The sequence below is a fragment of the Gopherus flavomarginatus genome, chromosome 2 (genome assembly GCF_025201925.1).
Source record: "Gopherus flavomarginatus isolate rGopFla2 chromosome 2, rGopFla2.mat.asm, whole genome shotgun sequence".
NCBI classification, from domain to species: Eukaryota; Metazoa; Chordata; order Testudines; family Testudinidae; genus Gopherus; species Gopherus flavomarginatus.
This window is the reverse complement of record NC_066618.1, coordinates 240,891,021-240,913,130: the sequence shown is the minus strand read 5'-3', so window position 1 is coordinate 240,913,130 and position 22,110 is coordinate 240,891,021. Positions and strand designations below refer to the sequence as shown.

At 41.1% G+C, this 22,110-nt stretch overlaps 1 protein-coding gene across 6 annotated transcripts in view; it reads left to right on the top strand.

Moving 5' to 3' along the window:
* Nucleotides 1-22,110, top strand: part of NCOA2 (nuclear receptor coactivator 2) — a 271,000-nt gene that overhangs the window by 140,249 nt on the left and 108,641 nt on the right. For all 6 annotated transcript variants that reach the window (XM_050940578.1, XM_050940576.1, XM_050940572.1 and 3 more), the window contains 2 exons: nucleotides 11,259-11,363; nucleotides 21,226-21,398. In XM_050940578.1, the coding sequence (XP_050796535.1) occupies nucleotides 11,278-11,363; nucleotides 21,226-21,398 (259 nt within the window). In that variant the 5' untranslated portion in view covers nucleotides 11,259-11,277. The remainder of the gene's footprint in view (nucleotides 1-11,258; nucleotides 11,364-21,225; nucleotides 21,399-22,110) is intronic.

Here is a 22,110-nt window from a genome sequence, read left to right as displayed (position 1 = left end):
CCTTTCTTGGTGCTGCGTTTTCGTAAGAGCAGCACAATCGAGCGCTCACGTGCAGAGGAACTCTTTGAGCTGTTTTAGGGTTGGAAGCTGCGCGTGTGTGTGTGTATATATATGTATGTATATATATAAAAACACACACACGCACAGTATATTCTCACAGTCAGCAGTCTCAAATTTGTTTTTTATAACTCTGAATGTGTTCTTCATTAAAGAATATATACCAGGAGCCAGAAGTGCTCTGTGCTCAAAGAAGTGAATAATTGTGGTGAGTAAATGATTGTGTGCAGGGCAGCATGTCCTAGTGGCTAGAGCATGGGAGGAAGGAATCAGGGACCTGATTCAAACCCTGCCTCTAATAGTGACTTCTTGTAAGATCTGGGAAAGTTAGTAGCTGGTACACTCATAATTTCCTGTTTTCAGGTAGAAATGTGCAGTATCATACCTCCCAATAGTCTGTTTTCACAGGGCTGCCTGCCTTTGACCCCCAAACTTGCTGTCCCAGCTGAAGGGCAGCCTGCCCCAAGCCTACGTTTGAGAGGGCCCCCAAACCTGAGTAATGTTACTGAATGGCGCATAGGGTCACAGCACCACTCATGTTTGACCTCTGTGCCCCTCTGGAGACAGAAGGGTGGATGGGCCAAATGTGAGTAGCACTGCATCCTTTATTAGCTACTTGAAATGTTGGGAGGTATACGATATATGCAAATATTTAAAATATTTTTGTTTTCATATTTTTATACAGATTTAGAGAAATTAGGTGATGAAACACAGTGCTTACATTCTTAAAAAAAAAAGTTTGAGAGGCAAGAAGCAAGTTTCATATGGCTTCCAACTTTATTATGGTTTGTGCAAAAGAACTCATAATGTATCTGAATAGAGTTGAAGCAAGAATGTAGCCTTCTGGTGGTGTGAAATCTACAGCAGAAAAGTATAAGAAAACTGATGTGGCTGGTAGAGTTTACTAAAGTAATTATTCTTTGTAGTGCGGGACTCAGAACAGTTTAAATTAGGCTGCTGGAAAATTTTAACCAGAATTTGCATTTAAATTGTAAGCTTCTTTGATCAAGATCTGGGTACGCTGCTGAATACGCCACTAATTGTAATAAATACAGTATTTAGCAATTAAATCTGTATTTCATGTCAGTGTATTGGTGGGATGCAGTTCTGTTATCTGCTTACCTGTCATGGTGCTCTCAGCCTTTTGTTTACTTCTCTTCATAGTGAAGCAGTAGTTCTTAAGGTTTTATTCCCATCTATTCTTTAACTGCATTTTAGGCTTATAATAAATCTGACAATTTAACAGGCCTTGTTTGGAAGATAACCTGCACTGATAAGAGATAAAATGCACATTATCTTCTTTTAAATTGACTCTGGATGATTAACTGGACTCAGTGGTGCTGAGGTTCAATACTTGAAGCTCTAAGTTATTTGCTGTAACTTGATGGCAGATGACAAAAGTGTAAGGGTGGAGGAGGCACTGAAGACTTGTGTAATTGATTTGTGCTGGGTTTTTTGCTTCCTGCCTGCCTTTTCCATGAAACCCCTTCCCTCCCTCTTCCCCGTGTTTTATTTTTAGTTGTTGTTTTTTCACTTGAAAGATGAATGTGTTTAAAACAGCACTTTATGCTCTCTGCACAATCAGGTTAAAACTTTGTGTGTGTATGTGTGCATTCTAACTTACAGTGGTTGCTGGTGGAGGATGTGAAGGAGGATGTGCTGTCACAATGAAAGCAGAACCTATTGTTTTGTTATTGATAACAAGAAAGAATGAATTGCAACCTCTTGCGAGCTCTGTCCTTTCACAGCCTCCCAACATCTGGAAGAAACTAGATTGCTCTCAATGACTATAATTACTAGCACATACTGCCCAAGAGTTCACTCATGTCATTTTCTGTTTTTGTGATTTACATTTAACAATCAGAGAAATGAGACCTGAAATTAACAAGAATTTGTAATGCTCAGGCGTGGATGGGAAAATGTATGCCCTTAATTTTAAAGATTGTTTTCTTTTATAGGATAAATATAAATTCCCATATATCGAGTTGGGATAAAATCCATTAGAAACACTGAAGGTAAAATGCTTCATTACCCTTTTAGTGGGATATTAAATCCCAGATTTGGAGTACAGTAAAGCACTCCAAACTGCTCAAAGTTAAAAAGAGGGTGCCTAGGTCTTGTGCTGTAGTTTATTCTGACAAGACACATTAATGAATGTCTTGCAGAACAGGGTGCCTTTTCTAATTTACTACCATTGTTATGAAGCTTTTATTTCATTAATAAAAATGCCATCCCTTCCACCTCAGTAACTGCCAGCATTTCTGTTTTTAATCCCAACTCTCAAGTTTCCCAAGTCAGTTTGCCCTTCTGTTCCCAACTAAAGAGAATAAACTTGAACCTCTTCACCTTGCCCTTCATAACTTGCTTTGAAGTTCATTTTGCTAAGAACTATATAGGAGTTATAATTAAAATGTAATATAATACAAAGATCAGTGTAAATCAGAATGTGATAATGATTTTCTTAGAGTAAGGCTTGTCTGGAGATAGTTGGTTCAAACTGCATAATTTAGAGAGAACATTATTTTTCTTAACAAATTCTACTTGTGAATGTCTTCTTACATTTTGATCCATATGTTATAGTCCTCTGTTTTAGAGGAGCTCTGTAGAAGGAGCCATTATATTAATTGCTTCTTAAAAAACAAACTGAACTATTTACTTATTTTAAAGTAACTTTTCCTTACAGCTGCCCCTCTAGAAATGCCTGAGAGCTGGGGGAGGGGAGTTCTTAATTGGTGCTTCTTCTGCTGTCATGATAATATGTTGTAACTGACTCTATGGGAGTTTCGTGTGAATAAAGACAGTAAGATTTGGTCTACAGCTTGTAATAGTTCTGCTCTCAGTGACTTTAGTTTGAGTTCCCATGTATCCAAGACAGATTTAGGGCTTGCAAGTTTGAATTCTGAGTTTTCTGATCTGGTATTTACTGGTACAGGCAATGGTGTTTTGAGAAAGACTAGGAAGAACATTTTAAAAACATGTGTTTAAAATTTCTAGACCCCACCCCGTCTAGGTTAGTGTCTAAAGATTTTATATTGAAAAGCAGATTTTAGTTGTAGTGTTTTTCAGTCAGGGACCAGAGCTTTCTATGTCTTCTGTGAAATGCCCAGCACAACTTTTGGATGCTATAAAAATTAATAACAATAAATAACAAGAAAGGTGGAGGCGATATAAAGTATAATGAATGTGGACAAGAAATTTAATATTTGGGGGCTGGAGGGGGAGGAATGCTTGTAGATTGTGGATTTCCAGAGAAGCCTTTTTAAAAACTTTATGATGATTTAAAAAAAAAAATAACCCTTCTCTGCTTACACAAATAATTCATTCAAAGAGCAAGCTGATAATGCTGCTATGAAACAAATTTAGTGGTTTGTAAATCTATCCTGAGTGGGTGAAAGTAAAATACAAACTATTTGTTCAAAACTGATTACTATATTTAACTTGGAGGAGGAGGCAGAGGGTAGCTAGTTTCCTGGTAAATGATACCACATTTTCCGGGAGATACAATTGTAATTTATGTGGAATTCCTCTAGAATTACACCAGTGTCATTCTGAGAGCAGAATCTGACTTGGCAGTGTGTGCTGTCTCAAACTGAACTCTAGTCCCCCTGAAATAGTTCAAGTTTTCTTAGAAGTAAGCTCAATACGCTATATGAGGTGATCCCCCTTGTACATATTCTTAGTTGCTTTTTCATGTTTTCTGAGATCCCACCTGTGTCCTTAATGTTTATTACTTTTCAGGATACCCACTGAAAGTCTGAAAATCATTCTGTGATCTTATGTATTTGTGTAAAGGAATTTCTCTGAAGATAGCATTTACCTGATTCCTACTATTGGAGTTTGTACTTATAGCATTAAGTAGGCAGGGACTCCCCTAAGCTTTCAAAAGTTTTTGAACCCTTTGAGGCATCAGTTGAGTTTCATGCACAGACCAAATAATATCTGAAATGTTCAGCTTCCATATTTTTTTGACCTTGATTAGCAGTGATTAAATATGTTGCGAGTACAGCAGTACTTTGTGAATATGCTTGCAATACAGATCGATTATATTAGCCACCCCAGTATTGCAGTACACTTCAGTAGAGAGATGCTCCAATAATTATTTTGGGAAAATTCTGTGACCTTTGTTATACAGAAGGTCAGACTAGATCAGGGATTGGCAACCTTTCAGAACTGGTGTGCCGAGTCTTCATTTATTCACTTTAATTTAAGGTTTTGTGTGCCGGTAATACATTTTAACATTTTTTAGAAGGTCTCTCTATAAGTCTATATATTATATAACTAAACTACTGTTGTATGTAAAGTAAACAAGGTTTTCAAAATGTTTAAGAAGTTTTATTTAAAATTAAATTAAAATGTTGATCTTATGCTGCCTGCCTGCTCAGCCCACTGCTGGCCTGGGGTTCCATTCACCTAGGCCAGCAGTGGGCTGAGTGGGTCCTGTGGCCAGGACCCTGGCTGGCAAGGGGCCAGCAGCCAGAACCCCAGGCTGGCAGCAGGCTGAGCGGGGTCGGCAGCCGGGCCCCCAGCTGACAAGGGGCTGATAGCCAGAACCCCAGACTGGCAACGGGCTGAGCAGGGCAGGACCCCAGACCGGCGGCGGGCTGAGAGGGCCCGGTGGCCGGGATCCCAGACCAGCAGCGGGCTGAGACACTGTGCGCATTTGTACATATCTTCAGCTAGACTTCTTGTGACCGACACGCTGAGTTATGCTGTAATTTTATGAAAGGTGATAACCCTTTTCAGACCAGCCAGCTTCTTCAAGTGTTTGTCTTGATTATGTAAATACCGGAGATCAGCATCTTTTGGCCCTCAGCGACTGTTGGTCTATGCCTGTGCTCTAAGTGCCCTTGGATCTACCTCTCGAAAGCATAAAAGGGCAAAACAGCACCAACTACTTCTCAGTTCCTTCTTACCTCCAACAGCTGAAAGAGAACTGTGAGCAGTGTCCTTTGACTCTTATATATTTGTATAGCTAGTTCTAAAAAGTGTGTTGATAGCTTTTAGGATAGTTATATTGAAGTATATACAGTTATGTTACTATTGGTTATTAGGTTTCCTGCTGAGTAACATTTTTGCCCTTTTTTCTGTTACTCTGTACCGGGTGTTCATGGCTGTATAAACAAGTGAGGCAGCTATACCCCTTAATAATAGCCACTCCAAAAAGTTTGTTGTTTAGGTGAGGGACACATCATAAGCAAATGCTCTATTTGTTGTTTGTTTGCAGAATGAATTCAAAAAGTGAGACACCCACTTGAAACATTTTCTCTTGGATAAATCTTTGAGACCTGCCCCAGCTCCATGTAAACATGAGCCACAGTCCAGCAATCTTCTTCCAAGAATGCACTGGTGAGCACTGGCTCTGCTTCCAGTTCCTGGACTTCTCCCTCTTCAGTGTACTCTGCAGCAGTTCCACCTCCCAAGTCCTTGTTCGAGAGGGGTAAGACATCATCAGCGCTTCTTCAAAAATCATAAGCGCAGGTCACCATCTGAGGGACCTCTAAGAAAAAGAGACAGAGATCACCTTATTCAACCTTGTCAAGGGATAGCACAAGACCTGATTATGATCCCTCTGCCAAATTCATCTATACCAGCTAAAGAACAGCCCTTCACAGTTTATCCGCACTATTGGTGCAATGCTGCCTTCCGGGCTCTTGGTAATGACAATAGAGCTATCCATATGAGTGAGTACTGGCTCCATCAATACAAATGTCATCTGCACAGTCTGTTTCGGCACCAAGGGCCACTAGTTTAAGGTCAGTGGTACCAACTCTATTGACAGCAAGAAATTTGATAGGGTCCACCCTTTCATCATCACAGAGAATTCCAATGTCAGTATTGCATGCATTACACCTATAAGAAATGTCCCAAAAGAAATTACAGGGACTCCTGCTAGGTCTGCTCCAGCACTAGAAGAGAAGTATTCCTTCCTTCTTCTCATGAGCCTCAGACCAGAGTAAAGAACGCGCTTCTAGTTATTCCCAAATCTCCGGTATCTCTAAGAGGGAGTTTAGGGCACGTGTGTATCAAATTAAGCATAGGGATATAGGAGGGGATGCTCTACCTACTACCCCCATGACCTTCTACACAGTTTGCCTGTGGACCTCACTCCTGCTTTACTAGGCTCCTTGGGGCCCTCATCATCTTAGAAGGGCTTTCTCTACCCACTCCAGGATCAGACCACCCCTTCTTGTCGCATGTTCAGGAGTTCAGCCTTATCAACCACAGGTGTCCCATGCTCAGCCATCACAACTATAGGCCTCTCATGAAGAACAAGATCATCCTATTGAACTTGCCGTACCTGTCATTCCTTTATCATCACTTGATGAGTCTGCAGTCTCATCTATGCCATCACAGCCTGATAACTACAAAACTTTTCAGGATCTTCTTAGAAGAATGGATTTCAGTGGAGGTTGTGTACATAAAACCACAGAAGTTATTAGATACCTTGCACATTTTGTTACTGGAAAGACTGACAATGCCAGTTAACAAAGGTTTGTTAGAACTGGTGTGGCAGTTACCAGCTATCTTACCTCCAACATCAAGGAAAGTGGATAGGAAGAACCAAGTTCCTTTTTTGGGGTTGAGTATTTTTATGATTGCCCTTATACTTGGGTCACTTGTGGTCACTGCTGCCCACAAGCACTTGAAACATAGCTGCAAGTCCATTCCAGATGAAATGAACCTAAACCTCTGGACATCTTTGGGAGGAAGAACTTCTCCTTTTGACAGCCCCCAGTTAAGAATTACCAGCTACCAGGCACTCCTCTCCAAGTATGACTTCCTTAGCTGGCATAAGGTATCAGACTTTGTTGATGGGCTGCTGCAGGAATGAAGAGAGGAACTGTGATTTCTTATTGCTGAGGAGCAGTTAGTGGCATGAACCTCACTGCCGGCTGCAACAGATGCTTCAGACACAGCAGCAAGGTCAATGGCAACTGCTGTGACAGTGGGGCAAGTATCATCATTGCAGTCCCCAGGAATTCCCCAAGAAGTGCATAACACAACTGAAGTTCTTCTCTTTGAGGATTCTCATCTATTTAGCTGCAAAACAGACAATGCCTTGCACTCCTTGAAAGATTTTCAGGCAACGCTAAGATCACTGGGAGTATCAACCCAGAAAGATACAGTCTAAGCATCAGATTTTTCCCAGAGAGGCTCCAGCATCTTTGAGTATATGTTCAATAGGCAGCAGGTTTAAAACAAACAAAAGGAAGTATTTTTTTTCACACAGCACACAGTCAACCTGTGAAACAGAGGATGTAGGCCAAGACTATAACTGGATTCAAAAAAAGAACTAAATAAATTCCTGGATGATAGGTCCATCAGTGGCTGCCAGCCAGGATGGGCAGGGGTGATGTCCTTAGCCTCTGTTTGCCAGAAGTTGGGAATGGATGATGGGGGATGGATCACTTGATGATTACCTGTTCTGTTCTTTCCCTCGAGGCCCCTGGCATTGGCCACTATTGGAAGACAAGATGCCAGGCTAGATGGACCTTTAGTCTGACCCAGTGTGGCCGTTCTTACTGCTTGTTGTTCGTTTTTGTATTAATATTAATATTGATTGAATCTGATCTGGGATTCATACTCTTGTGCTGAACAGCTAGCCTTTAATTTCCTAATTGAAGTAGTCTGTATTTTTTTTCTTTTTTCAAGACTAGTTCATTGTGGATTATTTTAGCTTTGAAAACAACATTCCAGTTGATTTTGGGACTTGCTCTATATGTACACTAGAGGAAGGTGATTCTTATAATCTGATGAACTTTCTCTCCAAACTAGTTCATATGGGAAGAAGTTCTTATAGAGTCTTTATTTAAGATTTTCTAATTAGGAGGATAAGCAGACTTTGGGGGTCACTTTGTGCTCCTTGGCCTGCTACTTATGCAAAGAGATGCCCATCCTTTTCTTGTCATCTCAGGGATAATATGGTCGTGCTACCTGGTCTAAGTTTTCCACAACTCTCCCACCTCTTGTTGGGTGGAGGGAGCTTCAGGAAGTCTCCACAGTTTTCTAATTTACATTAAACCACTTCAGGCATTGCTTGTTCATTTGAATTGGAGAATTTATAGAAAATTCCCTTGAGCGTTTTGGTCTCTAAAACAATAAACTAGCCTCTTTAGAAATGAGAAAATAACCTATCTATATTTTGACTTCTCTGAAGATCTTGATTAACTGGATTCCCTCATGCCAAAAGTTTTTCAAAATCACCTTTTTGGTCATTCTGTTACATCTATAAAAATATACCAATTCTGGCTAAATTATGCTTGAAGTTTGATTCTCGCTTGTCATGGAACAGAAAAATTGAACAGTCCAGCAGGCACTGGCAAGTTTGTGCGTAGGAAACAGTGGATGGTACAGAGCTGTAATGGTGTGGCTACTTGTCCTTTGTAAGCAGGAGCTGGCCAGGTTCTTTCCTCCACTCTCTACTTTGCAGTAGGTCTTCAGCGACTCAGCCGCCAGCTGAGTCGCACGCTGTCTGTATGTGAAACAAACAAAACAGACCCTTTCTGCGGTAACCCAATCCAACGAACAGTTGGCCCTTCCTAAAGGCCTGTCTCTGGGCCTGATTAATGTAACCACTTCAGGTATTGCCCCCTTCTCAATTCCAAACGAAACTTGTTACTTCCTCAACCTTTGCCTACTCTGGTAGGGGGGACGTGGGCCTGTCCACTACTCCGGGTCTCAACCCAGGGACCCTGTGACTAACAGTCATGTGCTGCTTCCTTCATTAATGGCTATTGCTGCATTCTCTGGGCTGATTCCTACTCTGTCCTAGCAACTTCTTGGGTCCTTGGCCTGTTCCCTGTTTAAGCAGGGTCTCTCCTCTTCTTACTTAGAGAGTCTGTTAACAGTCTTTGCCATGGGCGGTGCATATTGTAGGCGGTGGGAGGCTATGCCTTCCCAAACCACCTGGTGTGGCCCCACCCATAATCTGCTCAGAAGACACCCTCTGGTTTGCCCTTCCTCTTTGGCCCCAGCCCAGGCAGGCTGGCTGTTTCTAGGGAAGCATGTTGGGGCTTGAGCTAGGGTGGCCGTGGCTGGGATTTGGGGTGGCTAGGGCTGCTTGGGGAGAGGGTGGGCTGGGGGTGCTCGGGGTCATGCACTGCCCACCTGATGCTTCGGGGTTTGGGGGGGCCACGCACCACCCACCCGGCGGTCGGGGAGGGGCGGCTCTGTGCTTCAGCAGGGGAGGGGAGGGATGGGGCAAGCCAGGGACTAGCCTCCCTGAGCTGGCAGGTCACCCACCACCCATGGTCTTTGCCCTGTTCTCTCAGGGTTCTTTCTCCCAGGCCTCAGTGCCTGGAGAACTTCACAGTCCTATCCCATGGTTTCTCCCCAATCTCTCCACCTATGGAATCTCCCAGCCTTCCACTCCTTCTGGTCCCAGCCAGCGACTGCTCTGTCCAGCTGCTGCAGTTTCTTCAGACACCCACTGGTACCATTTTTCCTCTTCTGGCTCCAGCCAGCAATTGAGCTTTCCAGGTCCTGCAACTACTTTCATATGAGCCTGCTAGGCTCTGATTGGCTGCCTCCCTTGCAGCTTGGAGGACCCAGCTCTACTGGCCTTTTTTCTGGGGCATGGTATGGTAGGGACTGCAGAGCCTTCCAAAGGGCCTCAATGGACCTGGTATACCCTATCACAAGGGCCAGAAATTTTAAGTGCTAGCAATGGGAATCCTGACCTATCTTGTGCTAGAATCTGATCAAATGATGTCTCCAGTGGTGTGGAATTACAAGTAGTCAGTTAGCCTTTTCTGTCAATATTTGACAGTAACATGATTTAAAGTTCTGCTGTTGCAAACCAGATATTTTAATTTTTGTAAGGACAGATAATTTTAGATTTGGGTCATGACAGTACGATAGCTGTTTAAGAAAAATAAACACGGGTGGTCATTTTTATTTCTTCCTATATTTGGAAAGTTGGCCAGATTTCTTGCACCATTTTTATTGTATTTGTTAAGGGAGGGCTCCACTATCAAAAGAGGATTAAAACCCAAAAAACTAAAGTTACTGTATATCCTACTAATACTTCTACACAAGACATGTGGACAAAAGCTTATTCAGGTGGTTGGCAAAACTTGAATATTAATACTTGATTTAGTATAGTATCTCAAAAGTCCCCAAAGCTTTGTTTCCTGGATGAAAATGTGACTGGGGGTTTCTTTCGTGTCTGTAACTTAGTAGTGCTTGTTATTCTATCACGATGCGTACAAACTGGTACATTAACTATGGTGGGAATTTTGAATTGTTTGATATAGTGCTTTGTGGATTTCTGAGATATTTATACAGTGGCATCCTATTAAGTTTGGAACCAATAGGTAACAAAGAAATTTTGTAACTGACAGTTCCCATCTCAAAAAAGATTTTCTAGTAGGAAATTGAGCCCAGCAATATGAGGATGCAAAGAGAAGCTTCTTTTTCTTTTCTCACAAAGTAGAGAGCCACAAGAACTCTAGTCTTAAGACTGTGCAAAGCTGCTTTAGAGGAGGCTTAGCCTTTTACTACTTCAGCCCCAAGGACTAGGGGTGAAAGTCACCCTTATGAAGTTTATACACCACTTAAACCTCTCTACTGCCCTTTTCTGGCAGGCTGTGGCAGGGCCACAAGGCTTCCAGCACAGCTGGAGCCCTGAGCCCTGGTGCCCCCTGCGGCGGTGGAGCCTGAAGCCCCGTGGGGCATCGCACCCCCGAAACTGGTTAGTGGCTCCCCAGGGGGTCATGGATGTCTAGTTGAGAACTGCTGTTCTAGAGGATGCTGGTGGTGTGCAGATGCATATAAAACATGGAGTTCGGATTGTGAGTCAGATACAATCTAATTACTATGGATGCAATTGAATGTGGATCTAAACTTTGGTATCTGCGCAGGGCTCTGCTGATTCTTCACTGGGCCTTCTAGGCGTTACAATGACACAAATATTACCAGTGTGTGTGTTGCTCTAATGGATTATGGTTTTACAGGTTATTTGCCCCTTGAAGTAGATTTAACAACTCTACATCCAAAATTAAATGTGTATTCATTGGTTATAGCAGTTATTGACATACTCATTCCATGATACTGCATGCAGACTTGTGTAACTTGATATTTTAACCTTTTAACTAAAGCTACATGTGTCCCCTTTTTAGGTCAGTTATGTTTCATTTAAGTATAGACAAGAAGAAAAGATGTCCATCTACTCTAACCCTTTCCCCCCTTCATTTTTTTAGTTGCTGATATGTGTTCAAGATGAGTGGGATGGGAGAAAATTCCTCTGACCCATCCAGGGCAGAGTCAAGAAAGCGCAAGGAATGCCCTGATCAGCTTGGACCCAGGTTAGTTCACTTGTGTTTTGAAGAAGTGGTTCATTAATATTTTGAAGAGGTAAATGACTACATAAAAGCTAAATATTCTTCTCTTTCAAGTATTGTCTGTGTGGCTCCTACTCTAGGTGTGCATGTACGTCGTGTACAAGATTGAAATCTCTGAACACCAGTTTCTCTCAGGACACACCTGCACTCTGTGTGCCTCTCTAAGCTTCCCTTGTGAGTGCATAAAGGGCAAAATGGCCACAGGAGTTCCTCTTCCATTCATAGCAGCGAGACAGAACCAGGCTATGTCTGCCAGCCGCCCCTTAGTGCATTTTCTCGTTTTCTTTTTCGTTTCTTTTTTTGTTTTTGTTTTTTGTAGGAAGTTTTAACAGGCTTATAAATTCTTGCTGTGACAAAACAAGAATAATTACAACAGTGAGCTTTTGTGTAGGGAAATCTAATTACTTATTACTAATAATATAATCATACCATATACAAGAGTGAGCATAGCAAGTTGTTTCTGGTGAATTTATTAAATTGAGTTTATTAAAGTTACTGAGACCAAGCATATCTAGCAAATATTAATATTCAAAAAATTGGGCAAGTTTGCTGGGGCTTTTTCTGTCTTGAATATTGAATAAAAGGTAACCAAATTTGTCTGTTTTTCTGGGTACATAATTGGGGCATTAATTTTTCCATAATATTCCATATTATTCTGAACCATTCTTTTAGAGTTGGATTATTTTTCTTTTTCCAGTAGTGCAGCAGGTACCAGAAAATGAAAGATTAATTCTTCATTTTCTCTTTGTGTGACCATGTCTGTCTGCTAGGAAGCCCCAGGAGGATTACCAAAGGATCATTTGGTAATAAATATCCAAGAATTGTTGATATTTCTTTACAGGTAGCATCAATGTCTAAAGAAAACCATTACTTTGAGAAAGCATGTCCACCAGTAATGCATGCAGATTTCTCTTTCACCACAACATCTCCAACATTTGTTCCCATTCAGTCTCTGGTGGTGTTTTGTTTTTTGGTTTTTTTTTTTAATTTGACTGGTACAAGGAACCATTGAAACAGTATTTTAAAGAAATATTCTTTGATCATGCTACAGACTGAGGTTGCTGGTCTTCTTTTCCAGATCAAATCCTAGTCCTCTGGTGTAATGTGTCTATCCAGTTCCTTTTCCCAGTTTATCATTTATGGATATTTTTTGCTAAGAATGCTATCTGCAAAGATTGTTACAAATTAGTTATATTTTCCCCCCTAATTGACCATCGCTTCTACTAACATGAGATTTTTGTATAAAACAACCTATTCCCTAACTTGAAAGTACTGGTACAAAGGGAGAGTGGGTCATTCATTTCAAGTTAGTTTTGATCTCTAAATGGGTTAAAAAAGTTTCTTTACTGAATAGTCATTCCATGGTTCTCCTAATCTTTAAAACTGCGTGGTTCATAATTTGGGTTAAGATCTGGATTATTTGCCATGGGTGTTATTGGTGAGGGAGAAAAGTTTATCTTATCTCTAGTTCTATCACTAACCCATGGAGTAGCCTTTGCTAAAGGATGTGTATAAATTTCTGGAGAGCGTGATTTTTTTAGAATTAATCCATGGTAGTTTAGCAATAGTTACACCACCACAATTTTCTTACTCAGTAAAGACCCAGTGTTTGGCTGAGTTAGAAAACCTCAATCCACTACTGCTCTGAGCTGGCTGACATGTTAGTACCATAGAATATTTGGAACAGCTAGTCCATCCTGTTTAATTGGTTTCATATAAATTCTGACAACATCCTCTGTATTCCTACTAGGAAGTTATCTGGGATGATTACATAAAGTTTTTGAAACCAGAAAAATATCCTTACTGAAATGTTCATTTTGACTAAGGCTATTCTTCCAAACCAAGAAAGTATATACTTCCCCCTCAGCCCTCCAGATTTTTTTCATTTGCTGAAGTAGTGGTTTGACATTTAAATCATAGATCTCTTCTACACTGTTTGAGATTTGAATTCCAAGGGTTCTTACAGAATTTGTTGCCCATTTTTACCCAAATGTTTTCTAGAGGAATGACTTCTGAGAATCTGGCAAATTTATAGCTAGCATTTCAGATTTGGCATAACTTTAAATGCTTTCACAAAGTCATGGATTTTCTTAGACACTTATTTTAGGGAAACTTTTGGGTTAGATAAAAATAATATATCAGCATATATAAAGCTATTTTCTGATGTGTTCCTTCAAGTTTTATTCCTGTGAAAAATTCATTATTCCTTATCCCCTGTGAAAAAGGCTAAGTGACCAATGAAAAAAGTGAAGAAGACAATGGACATCTTTTCCTACTCCCTCTCTGTAACTCAAACAGGGCAGATTTAATCCCATTAATTTGCACCACTGCTTTTGGACTGATATAAAGAACATTTATCCATTTAAGGAACCAAGGGACCAATGTTCATCTGGGACAGGACTTGAAACAAAGAGGTCTACTCTAGTCTACTCTTTCTCTGGATCAAGTGATAACAAAAGAAATGGATCTTTTTGATCTGGCATTATGGATGATTCCAAGTACTCTCTGAATATTGTCTGACGTTTGTCTATCCTGAACAAAGACAGTTTGATTTGGGTTTATGTTATGGCTGTTGCTTAATCACAGTTAACTCATGCGATTTAACTCAAAAAATTAATTGTGATTAAAAAAAAAGTTAATCGTGATTAATCGCACTGTTAATCAAATACCAATTGAAATTTATTAAATATTTTGGATGTTTTTCTACATTTTCAAATATATTGATTTCTAGTACAACACAGAATACAAAGTATACAGTGCTCCTTTATATTATTATTATTTATTACAAATATTTGCACTGTAAAAATGATAAAAGAAATAGTATTTTTCAATTCACCTCAGTGCAGTCTTTTTATCGTGAAAGTGTAACTTAAAAATGTAGATTTTAGATTTTTTTTTATTTATATAACTGCACCCAAAACCAAAACAATGTAGAACTTTAGAGCCAAAAGTCCACTCAGTCCTACTTCTTATTCAGGCAATTGCTAAGACAAACAAGTTTGTTTACATTTATGGGAGATATTGCTGCCTGCTTCTTATTTACAACGTCACCTGAAAGTGAGAACAGGCATTTACATGTCCCTTTTTTGTAGCCGGCATTACAAGGAATTTACATGCCAGATAAGCTAAACATATGTATGCTCCTTCATGTTTCGGCCCCATTCCAGAGGACATGCTTCCATGCTGACAATGCTCATTAAAAAAAAAAAAGTGTCAGTTAAATTTGTGACACAATTCTCCCCTGAGGTGTTCAATGTCTCCTGCTCTGTTTTACCCACATTCTGCCATATATTTCATGTTGTAGTTGTCTCGGATGATGACCCAGCACATGTTCGTTTTAAGAACACTTTCACACCAGATTTGACAAAATGCAGAGAGGGATTTGCATGAATATAAGTGCTGGAGTGCTTTGATTTGTATTCTTTTTGAATAAGGCTGTTTATTCAATATTCTTTTAAGCAATCGACCCTGTATTTTATCACCTTAATACAGAGAGACCATTTGTATGTATTTTTCTTTCTTTTTTATATAAAGCTTTCTTTTAAGACCTGTTGGAGTTTTTCTTTACTTCAGGGAAATTGAGTCTGTACTCACCAGGGAATTGGTGGGAGGAAGAAATCAGGGGAGATCTGTGTGTGTTGGATTTGCCAGCCTGATTTTGCATTCCCTCTGGGGGAATAGGAAAGTACTTTTTGTTTCCAGGACTGGGAACAGAGAGGGGGAGTCACTCTGTGTAGTTTCACAGAGCTTGTGTCTGTGTATCTCTCCAGGAGCACCTGGAGGGGGAAGGGAAAAAGGATTATTTCCCTTTGTTGTGAGACTCAAGGGATTTGGGTCTTGGGGTCCCCAGGGAAGGTTTTTCAGGGGGACCAGAGTGCCAGGGTACCAATGTGAGATTTCGAAAGATAACTACAGCACTTGCCCAAGGTTTAAAAATCTGAAGTGCTGTCCAAAATCTGAGAGGGAGGAGGTGTAGAGCATGCTTTCAGAAGTCTTAAAAGAGCAACAGTCTGATGCAGAAACTACAGAACCCGAACCATCAAAAAAGAAAGTCAACCTTCTGCTGGTGGCATCTGACTCAGATAATAAAAAGGACCTGCATCTGCCCGCTGTGCTTTGGATCGGTATCAAGCAGAACCCATGGTTGAAGCAGAAAGGGACATATGCATCTTTAGCTCATTTGGCATGTAAATATCTTGCAACGCCAGCTACAACAGTGCCATGCGAATGCCTGTTCTCACTTTCAGGTGACATTGCTGCCTACTTCTTGTTTACATTATTCCTGCAAATTGTACCCAAACTTGTTTGTCTGAGCGATTGGTTGAAGTAAGACTGAGTGGGCATGTAGGCTCTAAAGCAGGGGTCCCCAATACAGTGCCCGCGGGTGCCATGCGCCCGCTGGGGCATCTGACTGCGCCCATATACTGGCCAGTGGACGAGCATCTGCCAAAATGCCGCTGACAAGCTGCGTCATCCAGAGGCGTCGCCTCAGAAATGCTGCCTATTGACATTGCCACTTATCAGCGGAATTTCGGCGGATGGTCGTCCGCCGCCACGGACCTCCGTGGCTCGTTGTCTGGCGCCCGCCAGATGAAAAAGGTTGAGGACCACTGCTCTAAAGTTTTACATTGTTTTATTTTTGAATGCAGTTATTTTTATACATAATTCTACATTAGTAAGTTCAACTTTCATGTTAAAGAGATTACACTACAGTACTTGTACAGTAACTCTTCATTTAACTCGTCCCAGTTAACATTTCGTTGTTATGTTGCTGATCAATTAGAGAACATGCTAATTTAAAGTTGTGCAATGCTCTCTTATAACATCATTTGGCAGCTGCCTGCTTTGTCCACTGCTTGTGGGAAGAGCAGCTCGTTGCAGCTAGCTGTGTGGGTCTTGGAAGGGGGGTGGACCGGCTGCCTCCCATCAGCTCCCCGTTCCGCCCAGCAGTTCTATCAATTGCTGGCTGCCTGCCCCCCACTGCCTTGTGCTGCACCTGCCCTCTGCCTTGGAGCTGCTCCCCGGAGCCTCCTGCTTGCTGTGCGGGGGGGCAGAGGGGGAAGAGAGGGACTAATGTCAGGGTATCCCCCTCCCCCCTGCTCTCTGGAAGATGGGGTAAGCAGGGTGCAGGAGCAGGCAGGGGGACACACAACAGGGCTCAGGATGGAGGGAGCTTCCTGGCAGCAGCTGCTATCTTAGCTTGCTGACTAACTTAAAAAGGCAGTGTACTTAGAGTGGGGTCAGCATACTTAAAGGAGCAATGCACATCTCTCTCTCTCTCTCTCTCTCTCTCTCACACTCTCACACACACACACACACACACACACACACACACACACACACACACACACACACACACACACACACACACACACACGGTGTGTGTCTCTGTGTCTGTGTGCCATGCTGTCTCCCCTCCCTCCATTCGTGCTGCCTTGTAGAGTATGAGGTTACATTAACAACGAGTTAAACCTTGAGGACTCAGCCAATTGCTAGTTCATCATTTAGCAGTAAGGCATTCCCCGGGAAATATCCCACCCTCTGACTTCACCAGCTCAACCAAGCTTCACAATCATCATCTCTGTGTACCAGTAATAAATTGTTTGTTTAAAACTTATACTCTGTGTGTGTGTGTGTGTGTGTGTGTGTGTGTGTTAGTCTTTTGTCCGGTGACAAAAATTTCCCTAGAACCTAACCCCCCCCCCCCATTTACATTAATTTTTATGGGAAAATTGATTTGCTTAACATCGTTTTGCTTAAAGTCACATTTTTCAGGAACATAACTACAACGTTAAGTGAGGAGTTATTGTATTAGGTGAATTGAAAAATACTATTTTCTTTTGGTGTTTTACAGTGCAAGTATTTGTAATAAAAATAAATATAAAGTGAGCAATGTACACTTGGTATTCTGTGTTGTAATTGAAATCAATATATTTGAAAATGTAGAAAACATCCAAAAATATTTAAATAAATGGTATTCTATTGTTTAATAACACGATTAATCATGATTAATTTTTTTAATTGCTTGACAGCCCTAGTATATAAAAACTGAGAGTATGGATTGCTGTTGGCTCACTAGTATTTTTGCTAAGTTGTTTTTGTCATGAGCCTATAAGAGCAGCATAAGGTAAGATCTTTTTCAACTTTAAGGAGAATGACAGCAGTAGCTTCTTTTCATAAGTTTGTGGAAGTTTCTTCCCTAACAGAATGGCATTGAAGGTACACCACAAGTAACCCACTAATACCTTATTAAATACCTTGTAAACTTTACCTGGAAAGCCATCAGTCTGGAATGTTACCACTTTTTATACTTCCTATTGCCTCTGAGATTTCCTATTCTGTTATTTCTTTATCCGTAGCACATTTTCTATAAATTTAACCAATTAGGGTTAATTTCCCTATAAATCTCCCCTTTTTTGTTTTTTGTAACATTTTTTTCTTTAAATGTATTCCTTGCCCCAGAAAAAGCCCCAAGCAAACAAACAAAACTCTTTTTCCTCCTTGGTGTGCTGTGCCACAATCACTTCAATAGTAGACTCAAAGCCTTCAGGCTTCGAACCTGCCCATCTTGTGATAGTCTCACCCACTCTTGTAGATGGTTACAATCATGGTTAATTTTGACCCAGTGAGAGCTATGTGCCTGACCAGTGCCCTGTCCACCAATCCTTCTCAAGAACTAGAAAATCCAGTGACATTATGTATACCAGACCAGTCTGTGAGAGACAGTTTTGACCTAGAATAATAGGCATCAGTCTCTTAAGATTGGACCTTCTACTTCCAAGTTTCAATCTCTCTGTGTCCCCATCAGCCAGGATCCAACTCCCAAGACTGGTATAGTAAGAAGTCTGACCTGGCACCATTGACAAGTCCACCTCAGCATCTGTGGCTAGTCCCAGGCACTAAAGACTGGTACTGCACTGAGGCAAGATAGATCACAGCAGTGGACTAAAATGGTTCCCGGCAACTGTCATCTTCTCCAAAGAAAGGGAAAGCCTAAGAAGAGCTGTTTTGCCTTCACTCTGTTCCTGAGAACTGAGCACAAAGCCCTTTCATGCTACAGAAGCAAGAAGCAAGCAACATTGGTTCAATGTTTGGCTCACCACCAAAAGGCCCTAGGGCTACTTTGATCCCTGCTCAATCTGGTACTGATTCCACAACACTTAAAATGTCAACTCAGCACCTAGTAGCTCTTCTGGACTGTCCACACATATCTTAGAACCAGAGACAAATTCTATATCCAGACCCAAAATCTCACTGCACCTAGGAGCCTACATTTGGCTGGTAAGTGCTAATGGCTGAGAATGTTCACTACAGATACGATAAATTCTGTTACAAAGCATGAAGCCCTCCACAATAAAATATACTATGGAAAATATCAGTTCGGAAGCCCCCCGTTCTACGATCTCAACATCATCCTCACTGATCCTATGAGGCGTCCCTTTGAACCCCTTTCTGAATGTTCTTTTTACCTTTTTGCTCTCAGAACTGCCTTTTTTGGTGGTTGTTACATCAGCCAGCTAGGACAGTGAACTCCTAGCCCTCATGGCTGGATCCTCCTCCTTCTACCCTGTTTCACTGAGACAAGGTGATGATGAGACCTCATCCTAAAGTTATTCCAAGAGTTGTTTCAGATTTCTTTTTAAACCAGGTAATTAATCTTCCAGTGTTCTTTCCAAACCCCAGTCTTTCCTAGCGAAACATAGATGTTTGTTTAGAGGACAAAATCCTTTAGACTGTCCCTCAGTCTTTTTTGTTGTTTGAAATAGTGCCGCTACAGAGCAAGTCATCTTTCAGAGAATTTCTAAATGAATTACCCAGTTTACTTCAATCTACTACCACATGTCTGGCGTAGCCCTGCCACCAAACATTAAGGCACATTCAACTAAAGCTCAAGCTACCTCTTATGCATGTTTCAGAAATAGTTCCATATTTGAGATCTGCAAGGCAGCTACTTGGAGTAGTCCCCTCTAAGTTAAGCACTGCACCTTTGACTTGGCTGAAAGATCAGATATCAGCTTTGGGAAGGCCGCGTTACAGTCATTTAGTTAGTGGGCAGCTAGGATGCCCCACCTTCCCAATGTGGAGTAGTGCCAGTCACCTACAGTGGGATCCACATGCACAAATATATGAAAAGGAGAGAACAGTTACTTACCTTGCAGTAACTGTGTTCTTCAAGATGTTTGTGAGGATCCCATGACCCACCCTTTATCTGTGCTATTTCAGAAACTCATTTGCTGAGATTCTGAATTGGTGAGGGAACTGAGGGATTGTTGTGGCCACTGTGCCCTTTATATCTGTTGGCTAAGGGGCCTGGGGGCATGCAGGGCACAGGTGCAGCCAGGGCTGATGAGAGGAGTGGAAAGGCAAGGACAATTTTATTGGGGCCCTGAGATCAGAGAATCCCCCAAAACATCTGTGGAAGTAAAGTGAAATGGGGACTTGGGGCTCAAATTTCCCTCAGTGGGCTTGGGTGCAGCCCCTACAGATGTTTCTGTTCAAAGATGCCAATCTCATGCATGCATGCACATCTAGAGTGGGAGCCACATGAACAAAAGAACCACAGTTACTGCAAGGTAGGTAATCAATCTTTTTATATTTTTTCTTATACGTAATAAATAAAGTCCACACACTTTTCACACTCGTTAGGCAATGGCCAACTAAGTTCTTATTCCAGCAGGGAGTCACTACACAACTATTCCATTCAGACAAATCTAAGCTGTTAACCCTTGTTATAAATCAAATATATTTTTTGAGACGTTGCTCAGGCAAAGGAGGTACAGTCAGGGCCGGCTTTAGGCTGATTCCCCCTTATCGGGCCCTCCGCCTAGGAGGGTCCCGCACCCAGCCAGAGCGCAACAAGCCTATGGCCCCACTTCCTGGGCCAGAGCACCGAGCGGAGCGCGGCAAGCCCCGTGGCCCTGCTCCTCCCTCTTGAGCACGGCAAGCCCAGTGGCCTTGCTACCCCAGCCAGAGTGTGGCAAGCCCTGCCGCCTCCTTCCTCTGGCCGGAGAGCAGGCAGACAGCTCTAAGCACTCAGCCGTGCTCCCCAGAGCATGGCAATCCGAAGTGCCGCCGAAGACTCGGAGCACTGCCCAGTAAGTACAAGCCCCATGAATCGGGCCTTGCACTTGCTAAAGCCGGCCCTGGATACAGTTCATGTTGCCATCTGGATAAAGACTGGGTAGCTTGTATAAATAGCTTTCTCTGACACTCAGTATGAAGGGGAATTCTTCAGTCATTTCAAACTGCAGTGTAGGATTTGCCCATTTGTCTTTTATGAAATTTTAGAGACTTCTAACATAAAATAATAATAAAAAAATGACCTCAATTACTTTATTAAAACTGAAAGAATTTAAAAACTCTAACTTAGTATTCAGCATTTATGCTAGTGGTTAATCTTTGCATTTCACATGGATTGGACAATGGAAATAGGTTGGTTGGTTTAACTTTTGTTTCTGGGCAGTTTCACTTTCTCATATACTAACAAAATGTTGTTCTGCTTGAAGTCTTAACATGGCAGGGAAGTGTATTTGTATTTTGCTTAAACTTTTTTTGCATATTTTTTTTTCAATTTTGAAACCCATCTCCAAAAGCTGACAAACAAGTGGACAGTGTCCTTTTTAAAATGTTCACTTTTTAGCTAATTAATTGTTCTAACATAGACATTGCTACTCAAGAAACAGCAGGTCGATGAGGTTTTTTTTTGTTTTATTTCTTTGATGATGATCAATATTCTTCAAAATCCTAATCTCAACTATGAACTGTCAGTCATCAGAAGGTGAACAAGCTATTGTTAAAAATACCACATTTTAAACTCCTCTTTCAGCCCTAAAAGAAGCACTGAGAAACGTAATCGTGAGCAAGAGAATAAATACATAGAAGAACTTGCAGAGCTGATATTTGCAAATTTTAACGATATTGACAACTTTAACTTTAAACCTGACAAATGTGCAATCTTGAAAGAAACTGTGAAGCAAATTCGTCAGATAAAAGAACAAGGTAAGAAGACTAGCTAATTGAATATTTTATTTGTTTTGTTTGTTTTGGGGGTTTTGGCGAGCCTGGAATTCACTTCAAATTCTCTTCAATTTATCTGTGGTTATTTAAATCACTAGTGAAGTAGGTAGTGATATAATTTGGGTAAAAGGTATTAAATATCATTTTCAGTGGTGTCTAAAATAGGCTTGATATAAAACGTAGTCACTGCCTGGAGGGTGGTGAGAGTGAGTCAGCCTGATGTGTATTCATCTTCTAATGGAACTAAATTCAGTGATATTTGTTTGTCATCGAGTTTAAAGTTGTAATACAGGTGAAAGAGTTGTAATACACAAAAGATGAGCTAGTTTAGCGTAAGGAATAATCCAAAAGTGTGGAGTATGAAAGTTTTCTTCATTCCAGTTCTTGCTCTCCTTTGCACGTATGAATAGATGTTGTGGACTAAACTGTCCCTGTCCCCTAAATTATAACATCATATCCTGAACTACAATAGGTTTAAAAGTACCCTAATCTCTAGTCAGAACTCCATTGTAAATGTTAGACCAGAGAACATGACAGTTTTCTTCCGGGTTTTGTTAACAGATCAGCTGTTTCTTTTCATTTGTAATTTTTTCCTATTAAAGAAAAAACTTTAAGAAACAATGGCTTTAAGTGTTTTTGTGATGCCAGTCAATCTTTGTTGGACAGGCTTGAACAGCACCTTGAATGGATGGAG